General features: G+C 40.8%; 1 protein-coding gene across 1 annotated transcript in view; it reads right to left on the bottom strand.

Annotated features, from left to right (window-relative positions):
• The window catches only part of LOC135221845 (THO complex subunit 3-like), an 80,195-nt gene that overhangs the window by 5,113 nt on the left and 50,382 nt on the right, over positions 1-24,700 (bottom strand). Inside the window, exons 3-5 of the mRNA XM_064259764.1 lie at positions 9,894-10,107; positions 9,183-9,344; positions 1,616-1,769 (exon numbers count right to left, since the gene is read on the bottom strand). Coding sequence (XP_064115834.1) covers positions 1,616-1,769; positions 9,183-9,344; positions 9,894-10,107 — 530 coding nt within the window. The remainder of the gene's footprint in view (positions 1-1,615; positions 1,770-9,182; positions 9,345-9,893; positions 10,108-24,700) is intronic.

Genomic DNA, 24,700 nt, shown 5'->3' with positions numbered 1-24,700 from the left:
TATTTTCATATAAAAAATGATGTGACAAATTTTCAACCTTCGGTCAACTTTGACTCTACCGAAATGGTCGAAAAACGCAATTGTAAGCTAAAACGCTTATATTCTAGTAATATTCAATCATTTACCTTCATTTTGCAACAAATTGGAAGTCTCTAGCACAATATTTTGATTTATGGTGAATTTATGAAAAAAAATAACATTTTCTTTACGTCCGCGCAGTAACTCTTCCGAAAAAATCATACGTGCGATTGTGGTAATGTTTGCACCATTTTAAATTAGCCGTTACATAAAGTTTTATATATGAAAATGTGTGCAATTTCATGTAGAATACAACAATAAATAATTGAAGGTTGTAGCTTTTCTCATTTTTGAAATATTTGCATATAAATCACGATAAATAGAAAAAAACCACGTTCGGTCAACTTTGACTCTACCGAAATGGTCGAAAAATGCAATTGTAAGCTAAAACTCTTACAGTCTAGTAATATTCAGTCATTTATCTTCATCTTGAAACAAATTCGAAGTCTCTAGCACAACATTTAGATTTATGGTGAATTTAAAAAAAAAACTTTCCTTCCCTTCGCGCGCGGATTCTCCGCCACAAATCTCCGAAATGTGTACGTCCCATTCTCGGAATATTTGCTCCATTTCATATTAGGAATTTCATAGAGTTTTATATATGAAAATGTGCGCAATTTCATGTAGAATAAAACGAAAAATATTTGAAGGTTGTAGCTTTTCTAATTTCCGAAATAATTGCATATAAAAAAAATATATAAAAAAATTTGACATTCGATCAACTTTAACTCGTCAGATATGGTCGAAAACTGCAATTTTAAGCTAATACTCTTACAGTATAGTAATATTCAATCATTTGTCTTCATTTTGAAAGAAATTGGAAGTCTCTAGGACAATATTTAGATTTATAGTGAATTTTTGAAAAAAATATTTGTTTACGTCCGCGCGTTACGAATTCATGCATTATTTTGTGATAATATTTTCTCTCTGTTGCTTTTATCATTTTACAATGTGTTATATACCAAAATGATCGCAATTTAGTGTACATTACAACTAAAAAAAAGTAACTTGTTACCTTTAACCGTTTTGCGCACAGCGCGATTTGAATACAATTATATATGAAATTTCGTTTTTGCGCTATCATATATCGCATTATTTATATATGATAATGATAATTTTTTTCATTTCTGATGGTTGCATACTAAACTTCAGCCAATGACAAAAAAGGAGCGAAAAATGAACTCTCAATCTTGAAAACTAAGCGCGCTGTGATTTTTTGAAAAAAATATTTTTTCCGCTTCCACGCTCACTCCGAAACACCTCCGGCACACGGGAGACAATTTTTATTTTATCGCTTCGGCGTTTAAGGGTTAATATACTGTCTATTACAACTAAAGTGCTACAACCCTGGTCACTATCCTACCCATGCAAAAGAGCTTTTCCTTTCATTGAAAGAAAAGCTGATACATTTCAGGTTCACACTGTGACTCAGATGAGAGAGAGAGAGAGAGAGAGAGAGAGAGAGAGAGAGAGAGAGAGAGAGAGAGAGAGAGAGAGAGAGAGAGAGAGAGAGAGAGATACATTCCTTTACACTTACCCATGCAAGAGTGAATGTTGGGTAGGCAACATTTATGTTTGCAACTCTTTCTCCAGTCTCAACATGAGCAATGTCAATTGACTGGTCTTCACTTCCAGAGGCTAACAGCTGTCCATCAAAAGAGAAGCTTAAAGTTCGAACAGGCCACTCTAATCTGAAAACAGAATCGCAAAAGTTACTGTCTCATCCAAGTCCACAAAACTAAAAGTAAATACAGACATGAAACTCATATAAGCTACCATTAAACTCTACATATTTGCACCTTTATAAAGACTTAATCATAAATGTACACATTCACTCTGAATAAATAGCAACACTGGCCAAGAATATAACTTCATTTTGATCACACAAAACCTGAAGATAAATGTTTAGTAATTTATTTATAAGTGCTGTATAGTGAGTGGAGTAAAATTAGACAATACCATAGCTGGTTTTGTTTATCTTGAATGTTACTATTTGAGAAACTTGTTAAGTCAGTACATGTGTATAGTTCTTCAATAACCCATCTAACACCACATAATGCCAAGGGCCTCAGTGAAATTCTGCCACTCTTGTCTTTTCTGTGCTTTCTCTTCCACAAACTTCCACGCATATTCAGTCTCCCTGGACCTTCAAACTCTTCTAGCCTAACATACAGTACAGCTTTCTCCTGAGACTCAACTGACATTCCAGAAACAGCAATTTGCTGCTGACTGCAAATAATGATGAAGTAAATACAATATCATTTCCTTAATCTACATCTGTTTCATACTTTATTACAACATGCTAATGTCAATAAATTACTTTTAAGCATAGAATAATACTCATGTTGTCTTTATATGACTCTTTCATTAGAACCTTATCGTTTCAATTTTGTCTCTTGTGCATCTATGCAAAGTCCAGACTCTCCAATACCAGAAGAAAAAGGATTATTGCACCTTTATCTCCCTAGTTGCACACAAGGATCTGGCTCCCCCCAAAAAAACCCAAGAAAACCATTCATTTCATGTGTATCACCTCAGGGGTCACAAATTTTCAATTCTCCCTAACTCAAAAAGTTTTCAGGACAGATTTCCATTCCATTTCATCATGCTCATTTAATTTATTTTGTGATTTTTGTATTAGTTTATGATTTTGAAGTTTATGGTCTTCTAAAGAAAATCTTACAAAAACTGCGCTTCATTTTATGAATTGTGAGTTTCTCTAACCAGTGTAGAGTGGTTAGTGAAGTGCTCAGAGTTGTTACACGAGTACTGTTTATTTTTTGTATGAGTTCAGTGTTGTACTATTGATCTTCACTAATTTACTGTTGTTTGATACTTCAAACTGGTTGGTGACGGTTTAGGATGACCATTATACGTACCTTTAACATCACAATTTAAAAGTACATAAATTTTCTGAATAATTTATTACTTGGATACTTACTTTCTGTTAAAGATTGCTTACATCTTCACACCAGTCAAGTGTGGGTGGCATCCAAAAAAAAAAAAAAAAAAAAAAAAGCAGAATGCTTGGCTGACCCAGGTGAACAATCTAATACACACATTTGCTAAAATGTTTTTCAAACGTTTTAGTTCTCGTCACAATTCTTCTGGACAAACCACCAACATGTGGGGGAGGTGGGTGGGATCTACTTTAACAGTAGGTAGGTATCCAAAAAATAAATTTTATTACAAAAATTTACATTATTTAAGAGAATTTTAAATAATATTGAAGATAGGAGATCTGTGCATTGAGAGAACCAAGGGCTTTGGCAGTTAGAAAATATTTTCTCAGTCAAGAGTTTCTTACAAGAAAACCAAAACATTCTTATCTGATCATGGATCTTTCCTATACCCTACTACCACCATAAGAAGGATCATAGGATAAGGCTCTCATGCACAGCATGGTCAGAGCAGTCTTATGGAGGAAGCAATGCTAATAGGACCCTATGTCTAGGACTAACAGCCCTTAAGAGTATCTAAGAACACGAAAGAACTTAATTGTTAACTGAGTGATAGACCATCCATTGTCTTTGATATAAGTTAGTGGTTGATATAGGTTAGCGATTGCGCATCTTCCAGATTTAATGATAAACTCCCAAGACGCTCTGGAAAAACTATGCCCTTGCAAGACATTTGAGTCTCCAAACAGTTAAGTCAAGCAAGTGGACGTTTCAATGAAGCCTCATGGTATGCAGTTACCTGAGATATCTCAAAATAATTCACTGTTGATCTATGGTCTCATAATGTATGTCTGGAAACCACTCCATCTGCAGTCTTCAAGGAACTACTGGGGTTATTGTGAAGTTCTGGGATTCTCGTAACTTGTTGGGTACCTTTCTCATGATCACAAAAAGGGAAGGTTCAAGTTTCCATATCCAACCAATCTTAATCCTGCAGAAACATGTCCACCACCCAAACCTGATGGTCCTGAAGGGGGAGCAGTAAACTATCACCAAGAAGTCTATAATTGGAATTCCCTAATGTTTCCAGAGAATGTTATACCTAAGAAATCAGACCATCCTGTCAGAAGTCTGATCATCTCCTGCTGAGTTGATCCACTAACACACTGTTCCTTCCTGGTACAAACTGAGGAATCATCACAATATTCCTTGCTTCTGCCCACAGGAGATAGAATGTGTCTGTCTCAAAACCCTTAACCAAATGAGGATAGAGAGATGCACACTTGCCTACAAGTCACCAAAATACTGATGCCAGCTCATCCACCTCAAACTGCTCCTTCTCTAGCGCCAAAAAAGGAGTTTGGGTGGCAGAAGCCGATTCCTTCAGCAAATAACAGGTGAGGCAGAAGAGGAGGTAGTGCAAAGAACACACTCTAGTTGCACAATACCTGAGCTTAGCAGCGTAGAGAGCAATGATGTAACAGCCGCAGGCAGGATAACAGACTGCTTGGAGGGAGAGGGGGAGTTATGACTCATAGGAGTCAAACTGCCTGAGGATGACAAAACTAGTATCAAAATATTGCCAATATATTATTAAGCTAGCTTCTAAGGAAGCTCCTTTTGAGGAGGTAGCCAAAGCTGCATAAGACACTCAAGGTGGCGGAAGAGGAAGGGCACATTAATAGACACTGTCAAGACAGAGATATGACAATTATTTAAATGGAAATGAAGGAAAGGAAGCTCAGGAGGAAGGAAACAAACAGGTTTAGAATGAACTCATTCACCAGAGTATCAAAACTCAAGCAGAAACATGAACTTTATCTACATGGTTACCTGCTACACAACAAGGTCCTAACTTTACACCTACTTCGATACCGTTAGAACTTGAAGATGCTTCAGCAATTACAGAATTCGACTGGCTGTCTGCAACAACGGGGAGTAAGATGTCAGAGGGGACAGAAAAACCTCACTCGGCGACACAATTCAGTGCCCCACAAATGCGGCTTCTTACTGGCACAGGGCAGTCCTGAGCTTAAGCATTTTTTTAATGTAAAGGATCAGTTTACTCAGACCTCTGAACCTAATAAAAGCTCTTCTGAGGCTGGTTTTCAGGAATTAATCTTGAAAAAAAATATTAACTGATAGGCAAAGGCCACCAACACTGTTTCTGTCACGGAAGAACACGAAAAAGAACACTCACCATGAGGGAACCCGGTGTCTATACCTGACAAATTTTAACCTCCTGCACTAACTTATTTCACTGCCTTTCCTGAACTGAAGGGGGAGCAGAAGATGGAGCTACAGTATGGGTAACAGGAAGTAGAGGGGTAGGAAGGGAAGAGAGAGAAAGTTGGTTGGGAAAGAAACATGGGATAGGTGACAAAGCCAGAAAAGCAGTACTCAGCTTATGCCCTCCTCAAGCCAGTTACCTTCTCAACCTAGCTGCTTCCCTTTTCTATCTTCATGGAACAAAGAATGCAGGCAAAGCAACTCAAATTTATTTCAATCTACTGGCCAAGAGAAGAGGCAAGTGTCTTCGTTAACAGAGTAAGATCAAGAGGTTATGAAGATCTTTAAGAGGAAGATGCAACCTAGTTTACGTAAAAGTTCATGAGATTCAGTGAGGCATTTGTGATGTCTTTACTTTTACAAGCGAAACATGATTGTTTACTCAGTTTTAGAAACTGGCACTCTAAAGTGTCAGATAACTTTTGTGTGACTTTTTACTCAAGGGACCTTACTCATAGATTCTTGGATTCTTTCTCCTGGTTGTTGCAGAATCTCAAGTTCTCCCACCCTCCTTTGTGAACCTTAGGTTTTGGAGATTCATTACTTTAAGCATCTTTTGGGCATCGGTTGGCTGTAGATTTCACAGCTATGTTCAACACCCAAGTAAGTACACTTTTTCCTTTATATCTAAGCTACACAAGCAAATCTTCTGTTTTACTATAGGAGTGCCTGTCCCATTGTCGAATTCTCAATTGATTACAGAGCTAAAGTCTCCCCTTATCTTCTTTATGCTCAACTTGGTCCTTTCCGTCATTTAGTTTCCTATAGTTTTATGGATCAATGAGCTATCACTTAATAGCTACTCTGGCTAAATTAAAGGTTATAACATTAAAATGAAACAAAAAAATATTTTTTGTGAAAAAAAAAAAAAAGTTTTCCTTTAAAAACCCATTAATCTTACTTATCCCCCTCACAAACCTATGTCTCTGTAACGTCCTCCAGACTAGACATGAAGTAAGTGGTTCTTTTGGGTATTTGGTAACCTGGATGCTTCTTTTTTTCCAACTGGTTTTGGAGTGTATGAACTTTGCACATCTGCATGAAAGACTAAATTAAAAGTAAAGTAATGGGTTTGTATAGAAGTAATAGTATAGAAGCAATAGTACTTACCTCCCACCAAAAGTAAATCTATCCTCATGTTAAGACCGGAGGTTTGTTTCATATATGAACAAATGACAAATTTTTAACCAATTTGTATTTTTCATAACTAAAAACCTGAGGTCTTAACATTAGGATAAATAACAAGCGCCAGCTGGAAACTGGTAAGGTTAAAATAATTGTGTATGCAAGGGACTAATGGCATCTGTGCTTGGTCCCAAGACATGTGGAGCCACCCACATACCCCTCTTTAACTCGTGACCCTGTCAGTTATTCTTCCAACCCAGTTTAGTTGATAGAGGGGTGGTTAGAGGTGGGCCTTTGTATGTTAAGACCTCAGGTTTGTTAGTTATAAAAAATACAAATTGGTTAAAAATTATTTGTCATTTGTTCATATACAAAACAAACCTTCGGTCTTAACATGAGGATAGACTTACTTTTGGTGGGAGGTAAGTATTATTAACCAACTGGGAGTTTGCCACCTTTGATCAGTTTTCTGAATACCAGTATTCTACGAAACAACTGACCAGTATTTCAGAATCTAAGATATATATGAATATCATAGAGGCAGACTTCTGGGTTTTTACACAATGTCATAGTTCATTGCGTCCGAGGAAGATAAGAACATCTGTTCTTCTAACAAACCAATTCATCCACTTATGTAGGTTTGTTATCATTCCTCTCCCCCTTGCTAAAGAGAGGAATGTCCTGTTGCTAATAGGTATCTTACACTGATAAATAATAACCCTAATAGTATGGCTACTTCACTCACCTGTATCTTGTCCGTTCCATCTTATGATGATACTCTCTTCATACTGCCCGAAGTAAAGAAGGAGAAAGAAATTTGAAAAGGAAAGAGGCCAGTTATCTCCTCCATTTCACATTCATACCATCATCTTAGACAAGATACCAACTGACCTGCCAGGGGTGCTGGATGAGTTACACAATTTGTTGAACAGCCACCAACGGACCCAAGGAAATTGTGTCCAAGGACCTCCGGGCAACCTTCTTTATATACAGGAAATTGAAAGTGGTTTGTCATAACAATGAACCAACTCTCAAATTTCAATGAACAGACAGACACCTTCTTAACATTGCTCAATTTGAGCTCATCTTTCTAAACGTCATAGGTTTTTGCCTTCCTCCAACATTAGACTCTTGTTTTTGTTACATAAGGCCCTTCTTGCATTTCTTTCCTGACTCAACCTGTCTAGTACAAGGTCCTAACAGAACCTTTCTATTGAACGTCCAATGAACTGTGGGCAACATTCCTTATGTAGAACATGAAAAAATGGTTCGATACAGTCACAAACCAACCGTCATGATCATTTTAACAGATATGTTCTTAATTGCCAGAAAGGCACGCATTCCTCTGATGACCTTCCCTTCTGTATGACCCAATTGGTACAACTTGACAACAAGTAGTAGGCTTGACCGATCACCTCTGTCTGGCTTGTGATCCTTTACACCTACCAGATTAATGTTCTATGTGACGTAGTGACGTCATGGGGGGCTTCATGTTTATGACGTCACTGAGCATCTTGAATGCGAAGCCAGCAATCGACAAGAAGTGCAAGGCTGTTGTTGTTATTCTTGTAGGCATAGCAACCTGACTCAAAAGGCTGCCATGTTGCACTATCTGCTTCTCTACAGATGTTGACGCATTCGACTGCCATTCAGTGCATATCAGATAGAAGGGACATCCTGGATGGCAGCGCGACGTCATATAGCAAACCAACTGTCCTTCTTGGGTTGGTACTCCTGATAGGCCTAACACCAATCACACACCTCCATCACCTCTGTCCACATATCTGGAACGAAAACAAGATGGCGATGCACACCTCTCCCCGCAGGGAAAGGAGCACAATTAGTCATAATTACTTCCCAAAGCACATCCTGGTACATCCAAGCTTTGGATTCACAGGCAAGCCACATGAATATGTGAAACCCCAAAGTACAGGCAATGAATTAACTGTACCTGAAGAGTTTCTGCACCTACGACTTACTACACGATGAGTACCCCAATGTCAAAAGCGTCAGAGAAAATATCCGGGCGTTTATCTTCTTCTTGTGATATCCAGGAAGTCTCGAAGCATGAGAAGGCTTCATGTTCACAATATTGCCCAGAAATTCCAAACAACAGATTCAAAACTACAGGGGGCAAACTATACCGGCTTTAAAAGGACGGAAGCAAAGCACATCCTCTCTTAAAGGCGGTAAGAAAATAACTAACGGGGTCACGAGTTAAAGAGGGGTATGTGGGTGGCTCCACATGTCTCGTGACCAAGCACAGATGCCAATAATCCCTTGGGTACACAATTATTTTAAACTTTACCGGTTTCCAGCTGGCACTAGTTATTTATCCTAATGTTAAGACCGAACCGAAGGTTTGTTTCGTATATGAACAGATATTATTTTCACTATCTATAACATCCACCACAATTTTTGACATACATTCTGGATGCATGTTTTTAGGAATTTATGCCATTCTAAAGTCTAAAAAGAATTATTAAATAATATAACAAAACTTACAAAGCAAAGGCCTAGAAAATTTCAGAATTATACTTCTGAACTCAATACAAGTTTACAAAGAAAATTATGCATTTGGAAGCACAAAATACCAAAAAGAACTGGCAATATTTGTATTCACTACTTTTACCATGCATTTCACTGCACTGCTGCAGACAAACACAAAAGGTCACCAATACTTCCGGAGACTCATTAGTAATAAAATTACAAGCTAAACTGTCTTCCTACATATGAAATTTTCTAGAACTATACCAACTAACTCAGGGAACAGTACATTCCAATTCATACCTGGGTAATGTCCTCTTACAATAAAGTTCCTGAGCATCCCAAATGGAAACTAAAGCATCTGCAGACCCAGTTGCAAAGTATCTTCCATGAGGCTCAAATTTGATGCATATACAGTTGCCTGGATGTGCATGAATGCTATGGACTAATTCCATTTCTGGATAACTGAAAAAACAAAAACACTCATCAATGAAAACCAATATTATTGCATGCATACTTAACTAACAATATTGCATGAATACTCAACTTTACATTACAATAATTCTTTAACTATAAGATTCTGAAAAAATTTTCATAAGACTACTATCCCACCCTTGTCAATTCCTAGTCTTTCATAAATTCATTATTTACAAACTTTAAGTTTATAAATAAAGAACATAAAATAAAAACTTAAAATAAAATGCTTTTCATTAATGAATTCCATCAACAATTTAACTGTGTAAATTCAACCAACAGCAAGTTTTACAGAATGTATGCAAATATTAAAGGCCACCAAACATAAACATAAATTCATTACTAAGTGGCCATCCATCCCTTTTGCCCCCAAACTCCATAGCCCTTGGCAAATGAAAAAGCTTTTATAATAAGGTATTCAAGGTTAATATAAAACTAATTCAATTACAATATGATGAAACTTCCAACTGTACAAAAACTACTATTGCCATAATTTGTTGTTGAATGTAACTAAAAACATGAAAATATATTCCCACTTACTTGTATATATTAATATACCCCTGCCCACTTTGAGCATTTGTGAGGAAGAAGAGATCATTAGCATTATTCCATGACAACTCATTTACTTCAAACTTAAACTGATGTTCTTGACGTATCTTCTGACTTCGTACATCTATAAATGATACTAAATCTTCTTTGTTGCCAACAGCAATGGTATGACCATCAGGAGACCATGTAATATTAATATTTTCTCCTGGAAAAACATAAAAAAAACCTGATGAAAAACTCAAATATGAAAACAGTGTCCACAATGAAAATGTGAATATAATAGAAACAGTTCCTTATCATTTTTATGGACCACTACAAAGAGTAAAGCATACTGCCTGTTACACAACAAAATACTCATGGTCATGGTTACAAAGACTCTCCATCACATCTTCACACACATTTATGGTGGCATTACAAAACCTACGCTCTTTAATGAGTATTATTTTAATGGTGGCATTACAAAAACCTACGCTCTTAAATGAGTATTATTTTAACAAGTCCCTAGAATCAAACACAGACACACTTTGCCAAAAGAATCTGCTCTTAACCCCTTCTTTACCGGGTGGGTGAGCAGAATGTAAACATTGCGTTCGCTGCCGAACTGAATCTCTCGGTAGTGACTCCAGTTTGGAGGGGTGCCGATCGTAAAAATATTTGCCAAAAATACACTAATCAAGACAGGCTAATGAAATTATCAGGTATTATTAGCACTATAATAACGCATATTCTCTGTGAGTTTTATCATCCTACAGGGAAAATAAATGATTTTATGAAAAAAAATGTGAAACTCAAGTGTCCCTTGTACAAGGGACACTGGTGGTCGGTGAGAAAACTACAGTCTTGAATAGAAATTCGGTCTTACAGAATGTTGGTATATCCACCTGGAACATGCACATAAAGTATTATCAAAATAGAACAGTAAATAAGCACGTAATAAAAAAAAAATGGCAAAAACTAAAGCGAAAGCCCCGCCAATAAATATGGAAATCGCAAATTTTATAGTATATCTTTCAAAAATTGGTCGATGTCGTTTTCTACGTTTTCTAAGATTAGTTTCATCACAGAAAACAACTTTAGGGGCATCAGGGGTATCTAAACTAATTTTTCAAGTTTCTTGTCCTCAGAAAAAATAGTTTTCGCTTTTTCTCTGGTTTGGTTTTTTATATATAAAGTTACTATAAGGCTTTATTTTTACCTTCATTTATCTGGTGTGCATATCTTTTATTTGTAAAATATAATAAGTGAATAAATAAATAAATACAGTAAATGATGATGCAACTGGTTTTATACTTGGGTAGAAGTTATTACATGTTTACGCTTGTCTGGTTTTATGATTTTTTGTTGAGACGCAGTTCATGTGTCACCTACACACTACTATAAGCAGTAATAATATTTTTTTGAGTTCATCATACATCTGGCATCGTGTCATACTGTTTATTTTGCTCCAAACTCTTCAAACCGAAATTACAGAATGATTGGAAGTCCCTATCTGAAAAGAGGAGTTTTGGTGGTACTATGCGTACCACCTTTATGCACCCGGGGCGGTGTAGTAGACTTGAATGGTGGTACCCACCTACCTCCAAACAAACTTTTGGTAATGAAGAGGTTAAATAAGAGTAAAAAATTGACGTATGGTAAAGTTTATGGAGGCATACAGCAATGTTTGAAGAGACTATATATGAAATGAATGAGAATGAAAAGAGCATAATAACTGTAGTATTTAGTTTTATTTATTTATCAAATGTCAGTTTAACGAGAACACAGACCATATTTCTCAACTTACATAGGGTACCAAAAAGATTTCTTTTTTAATGACAACTGAATTTTGGAGCAATTCAGTTGGAGCAAGAATCTCCAAGTTGAACAGTCAGGTGGAAAGATGGATGGATGGATGTATGAGATTTAGGTCTAAGACCCAGTACTAGGACCCAAAGGGTCATTCAGCCCCATGTCAGGTGAAAAGAGACTGAAGGGATGGATGAAAAGTAATACGGCACAATGGGTTTGTCAATATATGATGATCCTGGCATAAAAATCTGGTTTGTCTATACAGAAGGAAAGGAAGAGGGATGTCTAGGAATATGATATTGTTATGATACAATAAAGTTTGTTCATACTTACCTGGCAGATATATATAATCAAGTACCCACCCACCTCCCCTCAGGGGACAGTGGAAATAAAAATTATGAATAGAAAATGGGAATGGTTCCTGATACCCGCCTCCCAGCGGCGGGAATGGGTACTAACCACCTGGCCGACCACTGCGTGTGTCAGAAGTTTTTAAAATTCTGTCGGACTTCAGAAAATACAGCTATATATATATCTGCCAGGTAAGTATGAACAAACTTTATTGTATCATAACAATATCATTTTGTTCATGAAACTTACCTGTCAGATATATATATAGCTGAATCCCACCTTTGGAGGTGGGAAGGGACAGAATAGAAGGATTTTGGGAAACAAATGCATGCAGATGATTTACATCTTGGTTCCACCTGTTAGCATAGCTGGCTTCGTGGTTACTGCCACGTAAGTCTGCTTGTGCTACTAGAGTTGCCAGCGAGGTAGAGACCTATATAGCTGGTGCACTCCAGATGATCTGTCAACAGGGGCGAGACCACGACGTGACTAGACCATATTGACCATACCATGAGGGCTAAGAAGTAAAATAAATATATATATATATAAATATATATATCACCACCTGACCAACCTAGCCAAAGTTAAGGTGTGTTAACTAAGGCTTAAGAGTTAAGAAGTCGCCGTTGTCGGCGACTCAACAACTAAATTAAGAGGTCTTCCTAACCATTTCTACAGGATAGGATGAGTGGTACTTCTTGCCCCCAAGATGTGTCTGCAGTAAAAAGTATGGCCCTAGCGAGCAGCAGATCTCATATGCCACCTTCACATCTCGCAGGGAGTGTGAAGTGAACACAGAGTTGCTTCTCTAAAACATGGTACTCAGGATGTTGCTGAGTGCCATGCTCTGTTGAAATGCTTCCGAGGCCGCGCCCTCACCTCGTGAGCATTCAGATAAAAGATTTCAAATCTTTGTGCAAACACAATGAAGGAGCATTTTTGAAAGAACTCCTTAACACTAAAGCCAGGCTGTTCTTCGATATGGGCAAGTCTGGTCTTTTTCGGAACACTGCAGATTGCCCGATTGACTTCGACTTTCTTGAGTTTTATGTAGATAAAACTTGAGAGACCCGACAGGGCACAGGACTCTCTCTGGCTCCTGCCCACTAACTTGTGCCATCCTTGCTTCCAAGCTCCTGGCCAAGGACAAAACGGGTTACCATTCTTAGGCCACAACGGAAGGTTAGAGAGCACACCGCCTTGTGTTCTCTAAAGCCAAAACTTGTGACGATGGCTTAAAATCTCACTAACCCTCTTTGTCGTATCTAGGGTGGTTAGAAGAAGGCCTTCCTGATCACATGCAAGAAGTTAACAGGTAGGAAATAAGGTTCGAATGCTTTGACATCAAGAACTTCAGACTACGTCTAAGTTCCATATTGAAAAGCCTTCGATCTTGGACATGCACAGTCAGTCCGTCGTACTAAAGTCAGGTGACCGACCAGTTGACCAGTCAGACGAATCAAGGACAGCAAGGCTGTACCCTGAAGACCATAAGGCACTATTCTTCGCTGAAGGATGAGTGTCTGGACTGCCTGGGCGATTCAATCTAAGCAAACCTTGGGGGTGTATCAACGCAACCCAACGTCGTCAGCGAATCAACTCCTGATCGAGCTTCTGGTGCCAGGAGAAAGGAGCGAGGAGCAAAAAGGCGATTCAGTCCCGAAGGAAGAATGCCTGACAGTCCAACCTGGTCTCATGTTACACGATCATCGGGGGTGTTAAACGCAACGACTTCGTCAACAAGAAACTCAGGGCTACTATATGTCGCCTGATCTCGCACGAGTGTCTGACTCCGAGAAAACAAGGTGAGACAAAAAGTAGATGGTGAGCGAGGTTCGAGATTCCACAGAACTCAAAGATCGCGAAGGGCTTTGTTGTTTGACAGACGCAAATCTCTGAGCCCAAAGGCCGTCAACAATATAGCGTATTCTTTAATAGTTGTGACTGCCAGCTTATCCCATTCTTCAGACGGAAATGGAAGACGGTAATCTTATTCCTGTCAACATCTCGATAGCCTGAACGTAGTCAAGACTCAGAGCGGAGAGGTTATAGGTACCTTTCGAGTTAGAGTAGACCGACTCTCTCGGAAAAGGTCCTTGGAAAGTGAACTAGGAAGTATGTGACCTCTGTGAATCCAGGATCCTGAAGGCCAACATGGGGCGATCAGCGTCATTGTCGCTCCCGACTGTGACGTCATAAATCCTCTTATTACATTTCCTAAGCGATTGAAAAAAGGGGAAAAGAGACTAAATATCCATCCCCGTTCAATATCATAGGATGGCGTTTAATGGTACCGATCCCGGATCGAGAATAAGGGAGCAGAGAAGAAGAAGCCTCTTCGTCCTCAACATATCGAAGAGAAGAATGAAAGGGCGTCCCTAAAGTCTCCACAACTCTCAACTTACTTCTAAAGAAAGATTCCACTCGGAAGTCAATAGTTGCTGCCGTCGATCGAGACTATTCGTACGGACTTTCGCAATCCGGTAACGAACCTCTAGAGGATCGTTACATTCTACGCCTGTTGTTATAATAGGCTTTCTCGTAAACTCGAACAGGGACCGAGAGAAGATACTTCTTAAGATATGAGAGAGCTGTGGAATATCAGAGTTGATCTGGACCACTGGTTCCCAAAACTCGTTACGAGGACTGGAGGGACTACCGAATCGCTTTTACTTCTTTCAGATTAAGATCCAGGACATCTGAAACCCTATCCAGATGTCCGGCACCTTCTTTCTATCACCTCAGGTGATAAACGCACTGAGAGATGTTCAGAATCATTCCTAGATCTTGAATAATATTCAGTTTCCGGTAGGAAAAAACTGTGGTCTGAATTGCAGTCTATTCGGGGAAACAAACTTCTTCAGGAAGGAAATGGTCCCCAGCAAGCTCATCCATTCCCTCCCCGAGTATGCTTACTTCCCTAATAAGGCTGCGCTTTGCCTAAGCAGGAGAGCATATAAAAGTGCAATGTTGCGGTAGACTCGTAGTTCTATACCGTGCGGTAACGAGCACCGAAAGGATTAAGAGATAACTCTGTTGAACATAGTAAGGCAAAACGAATGCAACGTTTATTCATTCACGTAAGAAATCCCCTCAATCTTAGGCTAAAGTCCGTGATTGTAGGGCAGAGTTACAGTTAGTCAGTCAATCCCGCAGGAGAGACGTAACCGCCAGCACAGAGATACGGTTAGTCAGTCAATCCCGCAGGAGAGAGAGACGTAACCTACGGCGCATGACAGCACAGCGTGACAGCAGCAGCCAGCAGCTTACGAACGTCGTCTCTTAACTTTATGTCTGGGTTGCCAGCTACCCTATTCTACGAAGAAATAGGTCCGTTATTTTTTGAGCCGAAAGACTCTCAAGCTGGTATATTTAAGCGAAACAGAAAACGCTAAATATATAGATGCGTTTGTGTCGTCAGAACACTACCATACAACGGTAAAAGATAAATCGGAAACTCCTGGAAGGCTGCAGGGAGTAACGATTAAATGTCCTTAAAATAGACAATAGACCTCTCGGTTGCCATCCGAAGAGGTAACTACAGTAAGCGTATATGACTTGAACCAACCAGAAGTAAAATAACGCAAGGCAAAATATGAAATTATATCACAATAAAGTTTGTTCATACTTACCTGGCAGACATATATATAGCTGAATTCGGAAATACAGCTACATACATATCTGACAGGCAAGTTTCATGAACAAAACTTAAGAGAATCGAAGCAGTCAGCTCAAGCTTCTTATGTTACTGGACATAAGCGTTCATTGACGTAGTCTACAAGTCTATTCTTGTACGAGTCTGCGAATGACGAATGAGAGCTCTTCCGAATCTTGTCAATAAGAGCTTATTCGCTTACGCAATATCAAGTTAATGAGATGTTTGTCAATGAGAACTAACCCATTTACGGGACAAAGAGATATTTTGTCAATGAGGGGATACCCACTTACTTGACAAAACGAAGTATATTGTCAATGGGGGAAAGTCACTGAATTGACAAAACGTAATCCAGGGAGTCAAGCATTTAATTTTTTCGATTCCCGTCTCAAACGAGGAAGGGGCAAGAATCCTGTTAAGAGACTGGGCTTACGGCAGGTAGAACGACGATGTTCAATTCGGCAGCGTAGTCCCGACTAGAAACTAACAAAATCTATCATCTGAAAAAAACCCTTTCAGATGGGTCTAAAAAGCTTGCAAAATTATCCTGGGAAGAGGAAGAAACTCTCCAACCAGCTTCCTCTCCCGTATCACAACTAATGCCTGCTAAAGCTTAAAATTTATTGGCAGTATGGCAAAGGAAGTCCTGTCTTGCGCCTTCCTGAAGAGCGTCCTTTTGATGAGTGCCTTTGCAAGAATCCCACTGAACGTTGCCGAGAGTCCTGACGTGCAGGACATCGAGCCTTACATAACCCGTAACTGCCTTATCGCAAAGTCTTGACTGCGGTAGTGGCAACTTAAATTTATTGGCCGAATGGCAAAGGTTGCGGTAGAGCAAACGAGATCTTCCCTTGAGCTTTCCTTAACTCCATCCACCTATGCGAAAAGCAATATTAATTGACAGAGACCTCTTGAATTCACGAAACCCGATGTCTTGCTGGGTTTCGAAGAAGAAGTTGTCTGTTCACTTTAAACTTCCTCCGAAGCACTGCCTACTTCACATTCTTTGCAGGTGAGGTAGAAGGTATCACCGGAGGTAGAGGTAAACATTCTTTAGGCCCATATCTGAAACAAGAGCTTGAAGAGTTCAACAGAAAACGTTCAGCCAGGCGACACACCTGGCGTGCGCTGGTGCACGCTCGCGTCCACTGGCGCGCGCTCGGCGTCCACTGGAACGCGCTCGGCGTCCACTGAGCGCGCTCGCGTCCACTGGAGCGCGCTCGTGCGTCCACTGGCGCGCGCGTAACTCGTCCACTGGCGCACACTTGGCGTGCACCCGCGCGCGCCTGGAGTCCATCCGAGCATCCCGGGCGTCCGCTCTCAAAAGCTTCCTGCTACTATGACTTCTTTTACGTATTTCTCGGTGGAAAGACGGACACGAGTTCAGGCGACGTTCGCCTTCTTACTTCTCACTGAAACGCATAACGAGAGAGAGAGAGAGGACGTGAAGCGTCCTCTTCTATAAAGCTTCTATTTAGAGGGCGCGAGTCCTTCCGAAAGCTCCAACCCCTGCATGGGGAGGACGCTTCGGAGGACGAGAAGCAATCTTTCAGGATTCGTGCACGCGCACACACTTTGGCAGTCTGGGGATTTTCATCAGAAACTGCCGAAGGCACGCCAGATCGGTGGGGGTTCCTTGTAACCCTCCTTAGGCTTTCGACATGCTCCCTCCCGGGTCCTGGGAGTCAAGCAGAGGTCCCGGCCTAGAGGCGAAACGAGGCCGATCTGACGCACCCTCCACTACACAAGGGGTATCACTGCACTTCTGCACTTCACTTTTACTCTCTAAAGCAAGCACTTTCGATTCTAAGATACGAATCGAAAGAGTATCAGAGAAAGGGTAATTCCTCTACAGACACTGCTTAGGGCCCGAAGGCAACACTGCAGGGTTAGGAGTAACAATTACAGAAGTAGCACTTCACAGCAATGAAGGAGAGCGAGCACCTCTCGTAGACATATTCATAGCCCGTAGGCCATACTACAGGTTAGGCAAAATAAAGTCTACAGGAAGGTTAGCAGGTTCACTACCCTGACTTTTGTTACTGAATTAATTGCGTACATACGAATCATACGTCTTCCTTACGGAATTAAACATGTTTACTGATTAATTGCGTACATACGAATCATACGTCCTCCTTACGGAATAGACAAAGTCTCACACTCCTTACATGACAAATCTCAACAAAGAAGCAAGACCCATACACCTCGTACATACCAAGTGCGGATCTACCGAAGCTTTCGGTAGCCACACCCTATCTTTGCAGACAACCCCGTCTGAAACTAGCCTAACTAGATTCAGATATTTTATGCAAAAATGAATCAAATTCAAATCAATTTAAGATAGCGTATGCCTAGCCACAAATCCCACAAATCCAAGTAAATAAATCAAAAGACAATTAGGATACTTAGCGGCAATGAAGTTTCCAAAATCCTAAGACGGAGGTACTGAAAACAGGTGTTTTCAGCACCAGCGACAGAAAAATTATGAATAGAAAATGGGAATGGTTCCTGATACCCGCCTCCCAGCGGCGGGAATGGGTACTAACCACCTGGCCGACCACTGCGTGTGTCGGAAGTTTTTAAAATTCTGTCGGACTTCAGAAAATACAGCTATATATATATCTGCCAGGTAAGTTTCATGAACAAACCAGTATATAGTGGAATAAGGTCCAGCAAAAGAAACAAAGATGCTGATACCAAGCAAGTACCTGTCTAGCCCATATAAATAAAAATAAAGCTAGGAACATATGGGAGAACTTATGGGTGAGGTTCCAATGGCAGAGGGGGTTAAGATGACCTGGATATTAAATTCCTTCCTCTGTCCACATTACATGTATACACCACACCTTAAATACCTTATCTAAATTCAAGACACAAGTTGTAAGAAATTTCCCCTAACAAAAAAAAGTACTACAATATTTACAGACTGGTCTCAAGACTGTACACAAGTAATAATAAGATCTAATAAGGCATTCAGAGCAAATACCTCCACAAACATGAACCCTCCTTGGTTGCATTTAATTATCAATCAGAAACAGATAGTTGCATGAATCTTGAGAACCTCCAGTCAGGCTTCCTTTGCAAAGTAATGATTAACTTTTGTTACCAAATTCTATGGTAAAGCAATGGAGGGTTTAAGTTTTATAAGCTTGGAACCCCTGGAAAAAAAACTGAGTGATCCAGCTTCCAAAAAGGGATTTTGACAAAGGAAAAATCTATTTCTGGGTGAAGACCTGTGTCGCCCAGTGAAATGTACCTATAGCAATCTCTAGGTATAAATAAATGCTAAATATACCAGAGAAAAAAGCCATATGGAATGGCAGAGTTATTACCTCTGGATCGATCACCCTCATAGGGTGTCGGTATAGCAACAGGGGCGAGTGGAAGCCACTATCACAGATACTTTACCCAATATCTTTCTCCTCTCTCAAAATCCCCTGCAAGAGAGGTGCCATTACAACGATCACCTTCCGCTTGCCACCGCTAACTCTGCCAAGAAACGTCATTCCTGAATACGCACCCGAGCTTGAGCCAGCTAATGGGTGGGGAAAGGAAAAAACAGGGATGGGTTCACTGGGCGACACAGGTCTTCACCCAGAAATAGATTTTTCCTTTGTCAAAATCCCTTTTCTGGGATTGACCTGTGTCACCCAGTGAAATAGTAACCGAGAATTGGCCATACAAGCTTGGTAAATTGAGAGCAAAACAAAAAATCTTTATAGGAGAAAATAAACTTTTCTTAACAATCATTGTTTTAATGATCCAAGTTAGGGGATACAAAAAATATAAGAAAATAACATATAACCAAATATGACCAAGTTCATACCATCACCAGGAAAATCAGCACAGGTAATGAATATAATAATACATGAAGTAATGAATTATGTACAAGCACAGGAGTGGGTTAATAAGAAATCCAGTCCGTGACAAAAAGGCAAAAAGGGAGGGAATACAAGCGAGGCAGGTGATTACAGTGGGCCCCCTGTATTTGCGTTCTCCGGATTCGCGGACTCACACATTCGCAGATTTTTCTTTGGAACCTATCTAGAAATTATTCGCGGACGGACTCGCCCGTTCGCAGAATTTTCCGACGAAAATAATCACTAATTAGTGTATTTTGATGTTTATTTTCATGACTAAATACATTTTTATGATACAAAAATGATTCACTAATTTTCAAATATTAATTTTGATTAATACTGTATTAGTAAGTTTAATAAGTTTAAATGATATCACATAATAAAAATAATAATTCTCTCTCTCTCTCTCTCTCTCTCTCTCTCTCTCTCTCTCTCTCTACTACAAAGATGTATGTCTTTTGTATGATAAATAAATGATTTACTATTTTCAAATATTAATATTAATTTATACAGCAATAATATCAATTCATTAAAGAAAATACCATAGTGAATTAGGTAAGATATTAGCTTATAAATTTAAAAAATTATGGAAGAATGAAGGAAATCCCAGTCTTCTTTCTCTAACTCCAGGTACTAAAACTGTCAGATATACGTATCAAGTTAAGTGACAGGAGGGGGAAGGAGCTGTTTTGTTGCTGCCATCAAGTGCTCATGAAATTTCCCCCCCTCCCGCCCCCTCTCTCTCTCTCTCTCTCTCTCTCTCATTTACTGAGACTCGAGATTTTTTATAGTACCTGTACTATTTGTTTTTAATACTTTCAAATAATAATAATAGTATATATAGCCAAGGACTACGACCTTGGCTATATATACGGGAATGTTAAAACCCATAAACCAGGAGCTTCAGGAGGATCCTGCTTCAATGTCAACTTTCGGCGAAGGAACGAGACAGAGTCGCACTCCATGATGAGATGAAGAACTTGCACACTGAGTGGGACAACCTCCGTCACAGTAACAGCAGGAACCCTGTAGCAGCCCATCCGAGTGTCCGGGAAGGCGATGCTAATTATGGAACGGCCAACAGAGACGACGATTCCACCCAGGAACGGGCTCACCCCACCGCCATCATGGAATGCCTGCACCGCCTGGATGAGAAGGATGCCGAAAAGAGAATGAGGACAATAACGAAAAAGCTGGTCACCCTCAACGGAGGAAAACTACGGCTCCCGCAGAAGAGAGACTATGTACCTACCACCGAACAAGACAGAATTCTACGTATGGGACTCAACTGCCATTTCTCTACCCGACCGAGGCCCATGGAGAAACGCCTTGAGATCGAGTACCTGCTGGACACCATACACAAGCATGAAGATCAAGGCACCATACGTACCACGGACGCCCTGCAGCCCCTCCTCTTGGCCGAGGCCCTCACGGAACGCGGTGATTACAAGAGTGATGTGATCGACAGGCGCCTGAGGGAAGCAGCCAAAGAACTCCGAGCGAAAGAGGATGTCACCGTCCGCCGGGCCGATAAAACCGCTGCATTTGTATTCATCCGCACTGAAGAATACCACCACAAGTTGGATGAGATACTGGCAGACAGCAGCAAATTCCAGAGAATTACTAAGAACCCGGTAGATGACATTAAACGTGTGAGGCCAATAGGATTATTGAGACTGTCAATGCAGCTAGCTTCTAATGCCCTTCACTTGCTGCCGATCGTAGGGGACTACGACCTTGGCTATATATACGGGAATGTTAAAACCCATAGACCAGGGAACCCGTTATGCCCCATTATTAGCCAAATTCCCGCTCCTACATACCAGCTTGCGAAGAAATTGAATGCTATTTTGACTCCTTACGTTCCAGATGACCACAGTTTGAAGTCCTCTGCCGAGTTTATAGAAGCCCTGAAAACGACACCCCCCGGAGGAGTTATTGCATCGATGGACGTGGAGTCCCTCTTCAAGAACGTCCCCGTGGATGAAACAATCCAGATAATTCTGGATCGTGTATACAGAGACGACTCCACACCCCCATTAAACATCCCTGAGCATGCCCTCCAAAAACTCCTTGAAATATGTACAAAAAAGGCCCCTTTCTCCACCCACAGAGGCCTTATGTACACGCAAAAAGATGGTGTAGCGATGGGTTCTCCCCTCGGAGTACTTTTCGCGAACTTCTACATGGGTGCTGTGGAACGTCGGGTATTCACCACCATCGAGAAACCGTCTATGTACGTCCGATATATTGACGACACCTTCATCAGTGCCAACACGGTGGAAGAAATAGAGTGCCTGCGACAAGCCTTCCATGACCACAGCAGACTCAACTTCACCATCGAGCATTGCCGTGACCGTCGCCTCCCCTTCCTTGACGTCCTCGTTGGGCAACAACAAGAACGCTTCGTAACACAAGTGTATACGAAACCCACGAACCTGGGCATGTGCCTGAATGGTGAGAGCGAGTGTCCAGAGAGATACAAACGCACTGCAATCAGCGCCTTCATCAAGAGAGCTCTCTCACACTGCTCATCGTGGAAGGACACGCACACTGAATTAGAACATGTTGCCCAAGTTCTAATTAACAACGGGTATTCCAACCGGGACATCGAAAAAGCCATTCGCAGAAACATCGATAAGTGGTACCAGCAGAAGCCTTGCCCTGCCGCCCTTGAAGAAGTCATTCTCTTTACAAGGGAGTATTTCACAAGAAATACAAAGAGGACGAATGAGCCCTTCGTAACATCATCAAAAGGAACGTCTCCCCCACGGACCCTGCGAAAAAAGTGAAATATGATATTGTTATGATACAATAAAGTTTGTTCATACTTACCTGGCAGATATATATATAGCTGTATTTTCTGAAGTCCGACAGAATTTTAAAAACTTCCGACACACGCAGTGGTCGGCCAGGTGGTTAGTACCCATTCCCGCCGCTGGGAGGCGGGTATCAGGAACCATTCCCATTTTCTATTCATAATTTTTATTTCCACTGTCCCCTGAGGGGAGGTGGGTGGGTACTTGATTATATATATCTGCCAGGTAAGTATGAACAAACTTTATTGTATCATAACAATATCATTTTGTTCATGAAACTTACCTGTCAGATATATATATAGCTGAATCCCACCTTTGGAGGTGGGAAGGGACAGAATAGAAGGATTTTGGGAAACAAATGCATGCAGATGATTTACATCTTGGTTCCACCTGTTAGCATAGCTGGCTTCGTGGTTACTGCCACGTAAGTCTGCTTGTGCTACTAGAGTTGCCAGCGAGGTAGAGACCTATATAGCTGGTGCACTCCAGATGATCTGTCAACAGGGGCGAGACCACGACGTGACTAGACCATATTGACCATACCATGAGGGCTAAGAAGTAAAATAAATATATATATATATAAATATATATATCACCACCTGACCAACCTAGCCAAAGTTAAGGTGTGTTAACTAAGGCTTAAGAGTTAAGAAGTCGCCGTTGTCGGCGACTCAACAACTAAATTAAGAGCTCTTCCTAACCATTTTCTACAGGATAGGATGAGTGGTACTTCTTGCCCCCAAGATTGTGTCTGCAGACACGTATGGCCCTAGCGAGCAGCAGATCTCATATGCCATCTTCACATCTCGCAGGGAGTGTGAAGTGAACACAGAGTTGCTTCGCTAAAACATGGTACTCAGGATGTTGCTGAGTGCCATGCTCTGTTGAAATGCTTCCGAGGCCGCGCCCTCACCTCGTGAGCATTCAGATAAAAGATTTCAAATCTTTGTGCAAACACAATGAAGGAGCATTTTTGAAAGAACTCCTTAACACTAAAGCCAGGCTGTTCTTCGATATGGGCAAGTCTGGTCTTTTTCGGAACACTGCAGATTGCCCGATTGACTTCGACTTTCTTGAGTTTTATGTAGATAAAACTTGAGAGACCCGACAGGGCACAGGACTCTCTCTGGCTCCTGCCCACTAACTTGTGCCATCCTTGCTTCCAAGCTCCTGGCCCAAGGACAAAACGGGTTACCATTCTTAGGCCACAACGGAAGGGTTAGAGAGCACACCGCCTTGTGTTCTCTAAAGCCAAACTTGTTGTGACGATGGCTTAAAATCTCACTAACCCTCTTTGTCGTATCTAGGGTGGTTAGAAGAAGGCCTTCCTGATCACATGCAAGAAGTTAACAGGTAGGAAAGGTTCGAATGCTTTGACATCAAGAACTTCAGACTACGTCTAAGTTCCATATTAAAAGCTTCGATCTGGACATGCACAGTCAGTCCGTCTGTACTAAAGTCAGGTGACCGACCAGTTGACCAGTCAGACGAATCAAGGACAGCAAGGCTGTACCCTGAAGACCATAAGGCACTATTCTTCGCTGAAGGATGAGTGTCTGGACTGCCTGGGCGATTCAATCTAAGCAAACCTTGGGGGTGTATCAACGCAACCCAACGTCGTCAGCGAATCAACTCCTGACTCGAGCTTCTGGTGCCAGGAGAAAGGAGCGAGGAGCAAAAAGGCGATTCAGTCCCGAAGGAAGAATGCCTGACAGTCCAACCTGGTCTCATGTTACACGATCATCGGGGGTGTATAAACGCAACTGACTTCGTCAACAAGAAACTCAGGGCTACTATATGTCGCCTGATCTCGCACGAGTGTCTGACTCCGAGAAAACAGGTGAGACAAAAAGTAGATGGTGAGCGAGGTTCGAGATTCCACAGAACTCAAAGATCGTGAAGGGCTTTGTTTGGTTTGACAGACGCAAATCTCTGAGCCCAAAGGCCGTCAACAACATATTTGGCGTATTCTTTAATAGTTGTGACTGCCAGCTTATCCCATTCTTCAGACGGAAATGGAAGACGGTAATCTTATTCCTGTCAACATCTCGATAGCCTGAACGTAGTCAAGACTCAGAGCGGAGAGGTTATAGGTACCTTTCGAGTTAGAGACCGACTCTCAGAAAAGGTCCTTGGAAAGTGAACTAGGAAGTATGTGACCTCTGTGAATCCAGGATCCTGAAGGCCAACATGGGGCGATCAGCGTCATTGTCGCTCCCTGTGACGTTATAAATCCTCTTATTACATTTCCTAAGCGATTGAAAAAAGGGGAAAAGAGACTAAATATCCATCCCCGTTCAATATCATAGGATGGCGTTTAATGTA

Source organism: Macrobrachium nipponense, chromosome 3 (genome assembly GCF_015104395.2).
Source record: "Macrobrachium nipponense isolate FS-2020 chromosome 3, ASM1510439v2, whole genome shotgun sequence".
Classification (NCBI taxonomy): domain Eukaryota; kingdom Metazoa; phylum Arthropoda; class Malacostraca; order Decapoda; family Palaemonidae; genus Macrobrachium; species Macrobrachium nipponense.
This window is presented reverse-complemented; position numbering and strand designations above follow the sequence as displayed.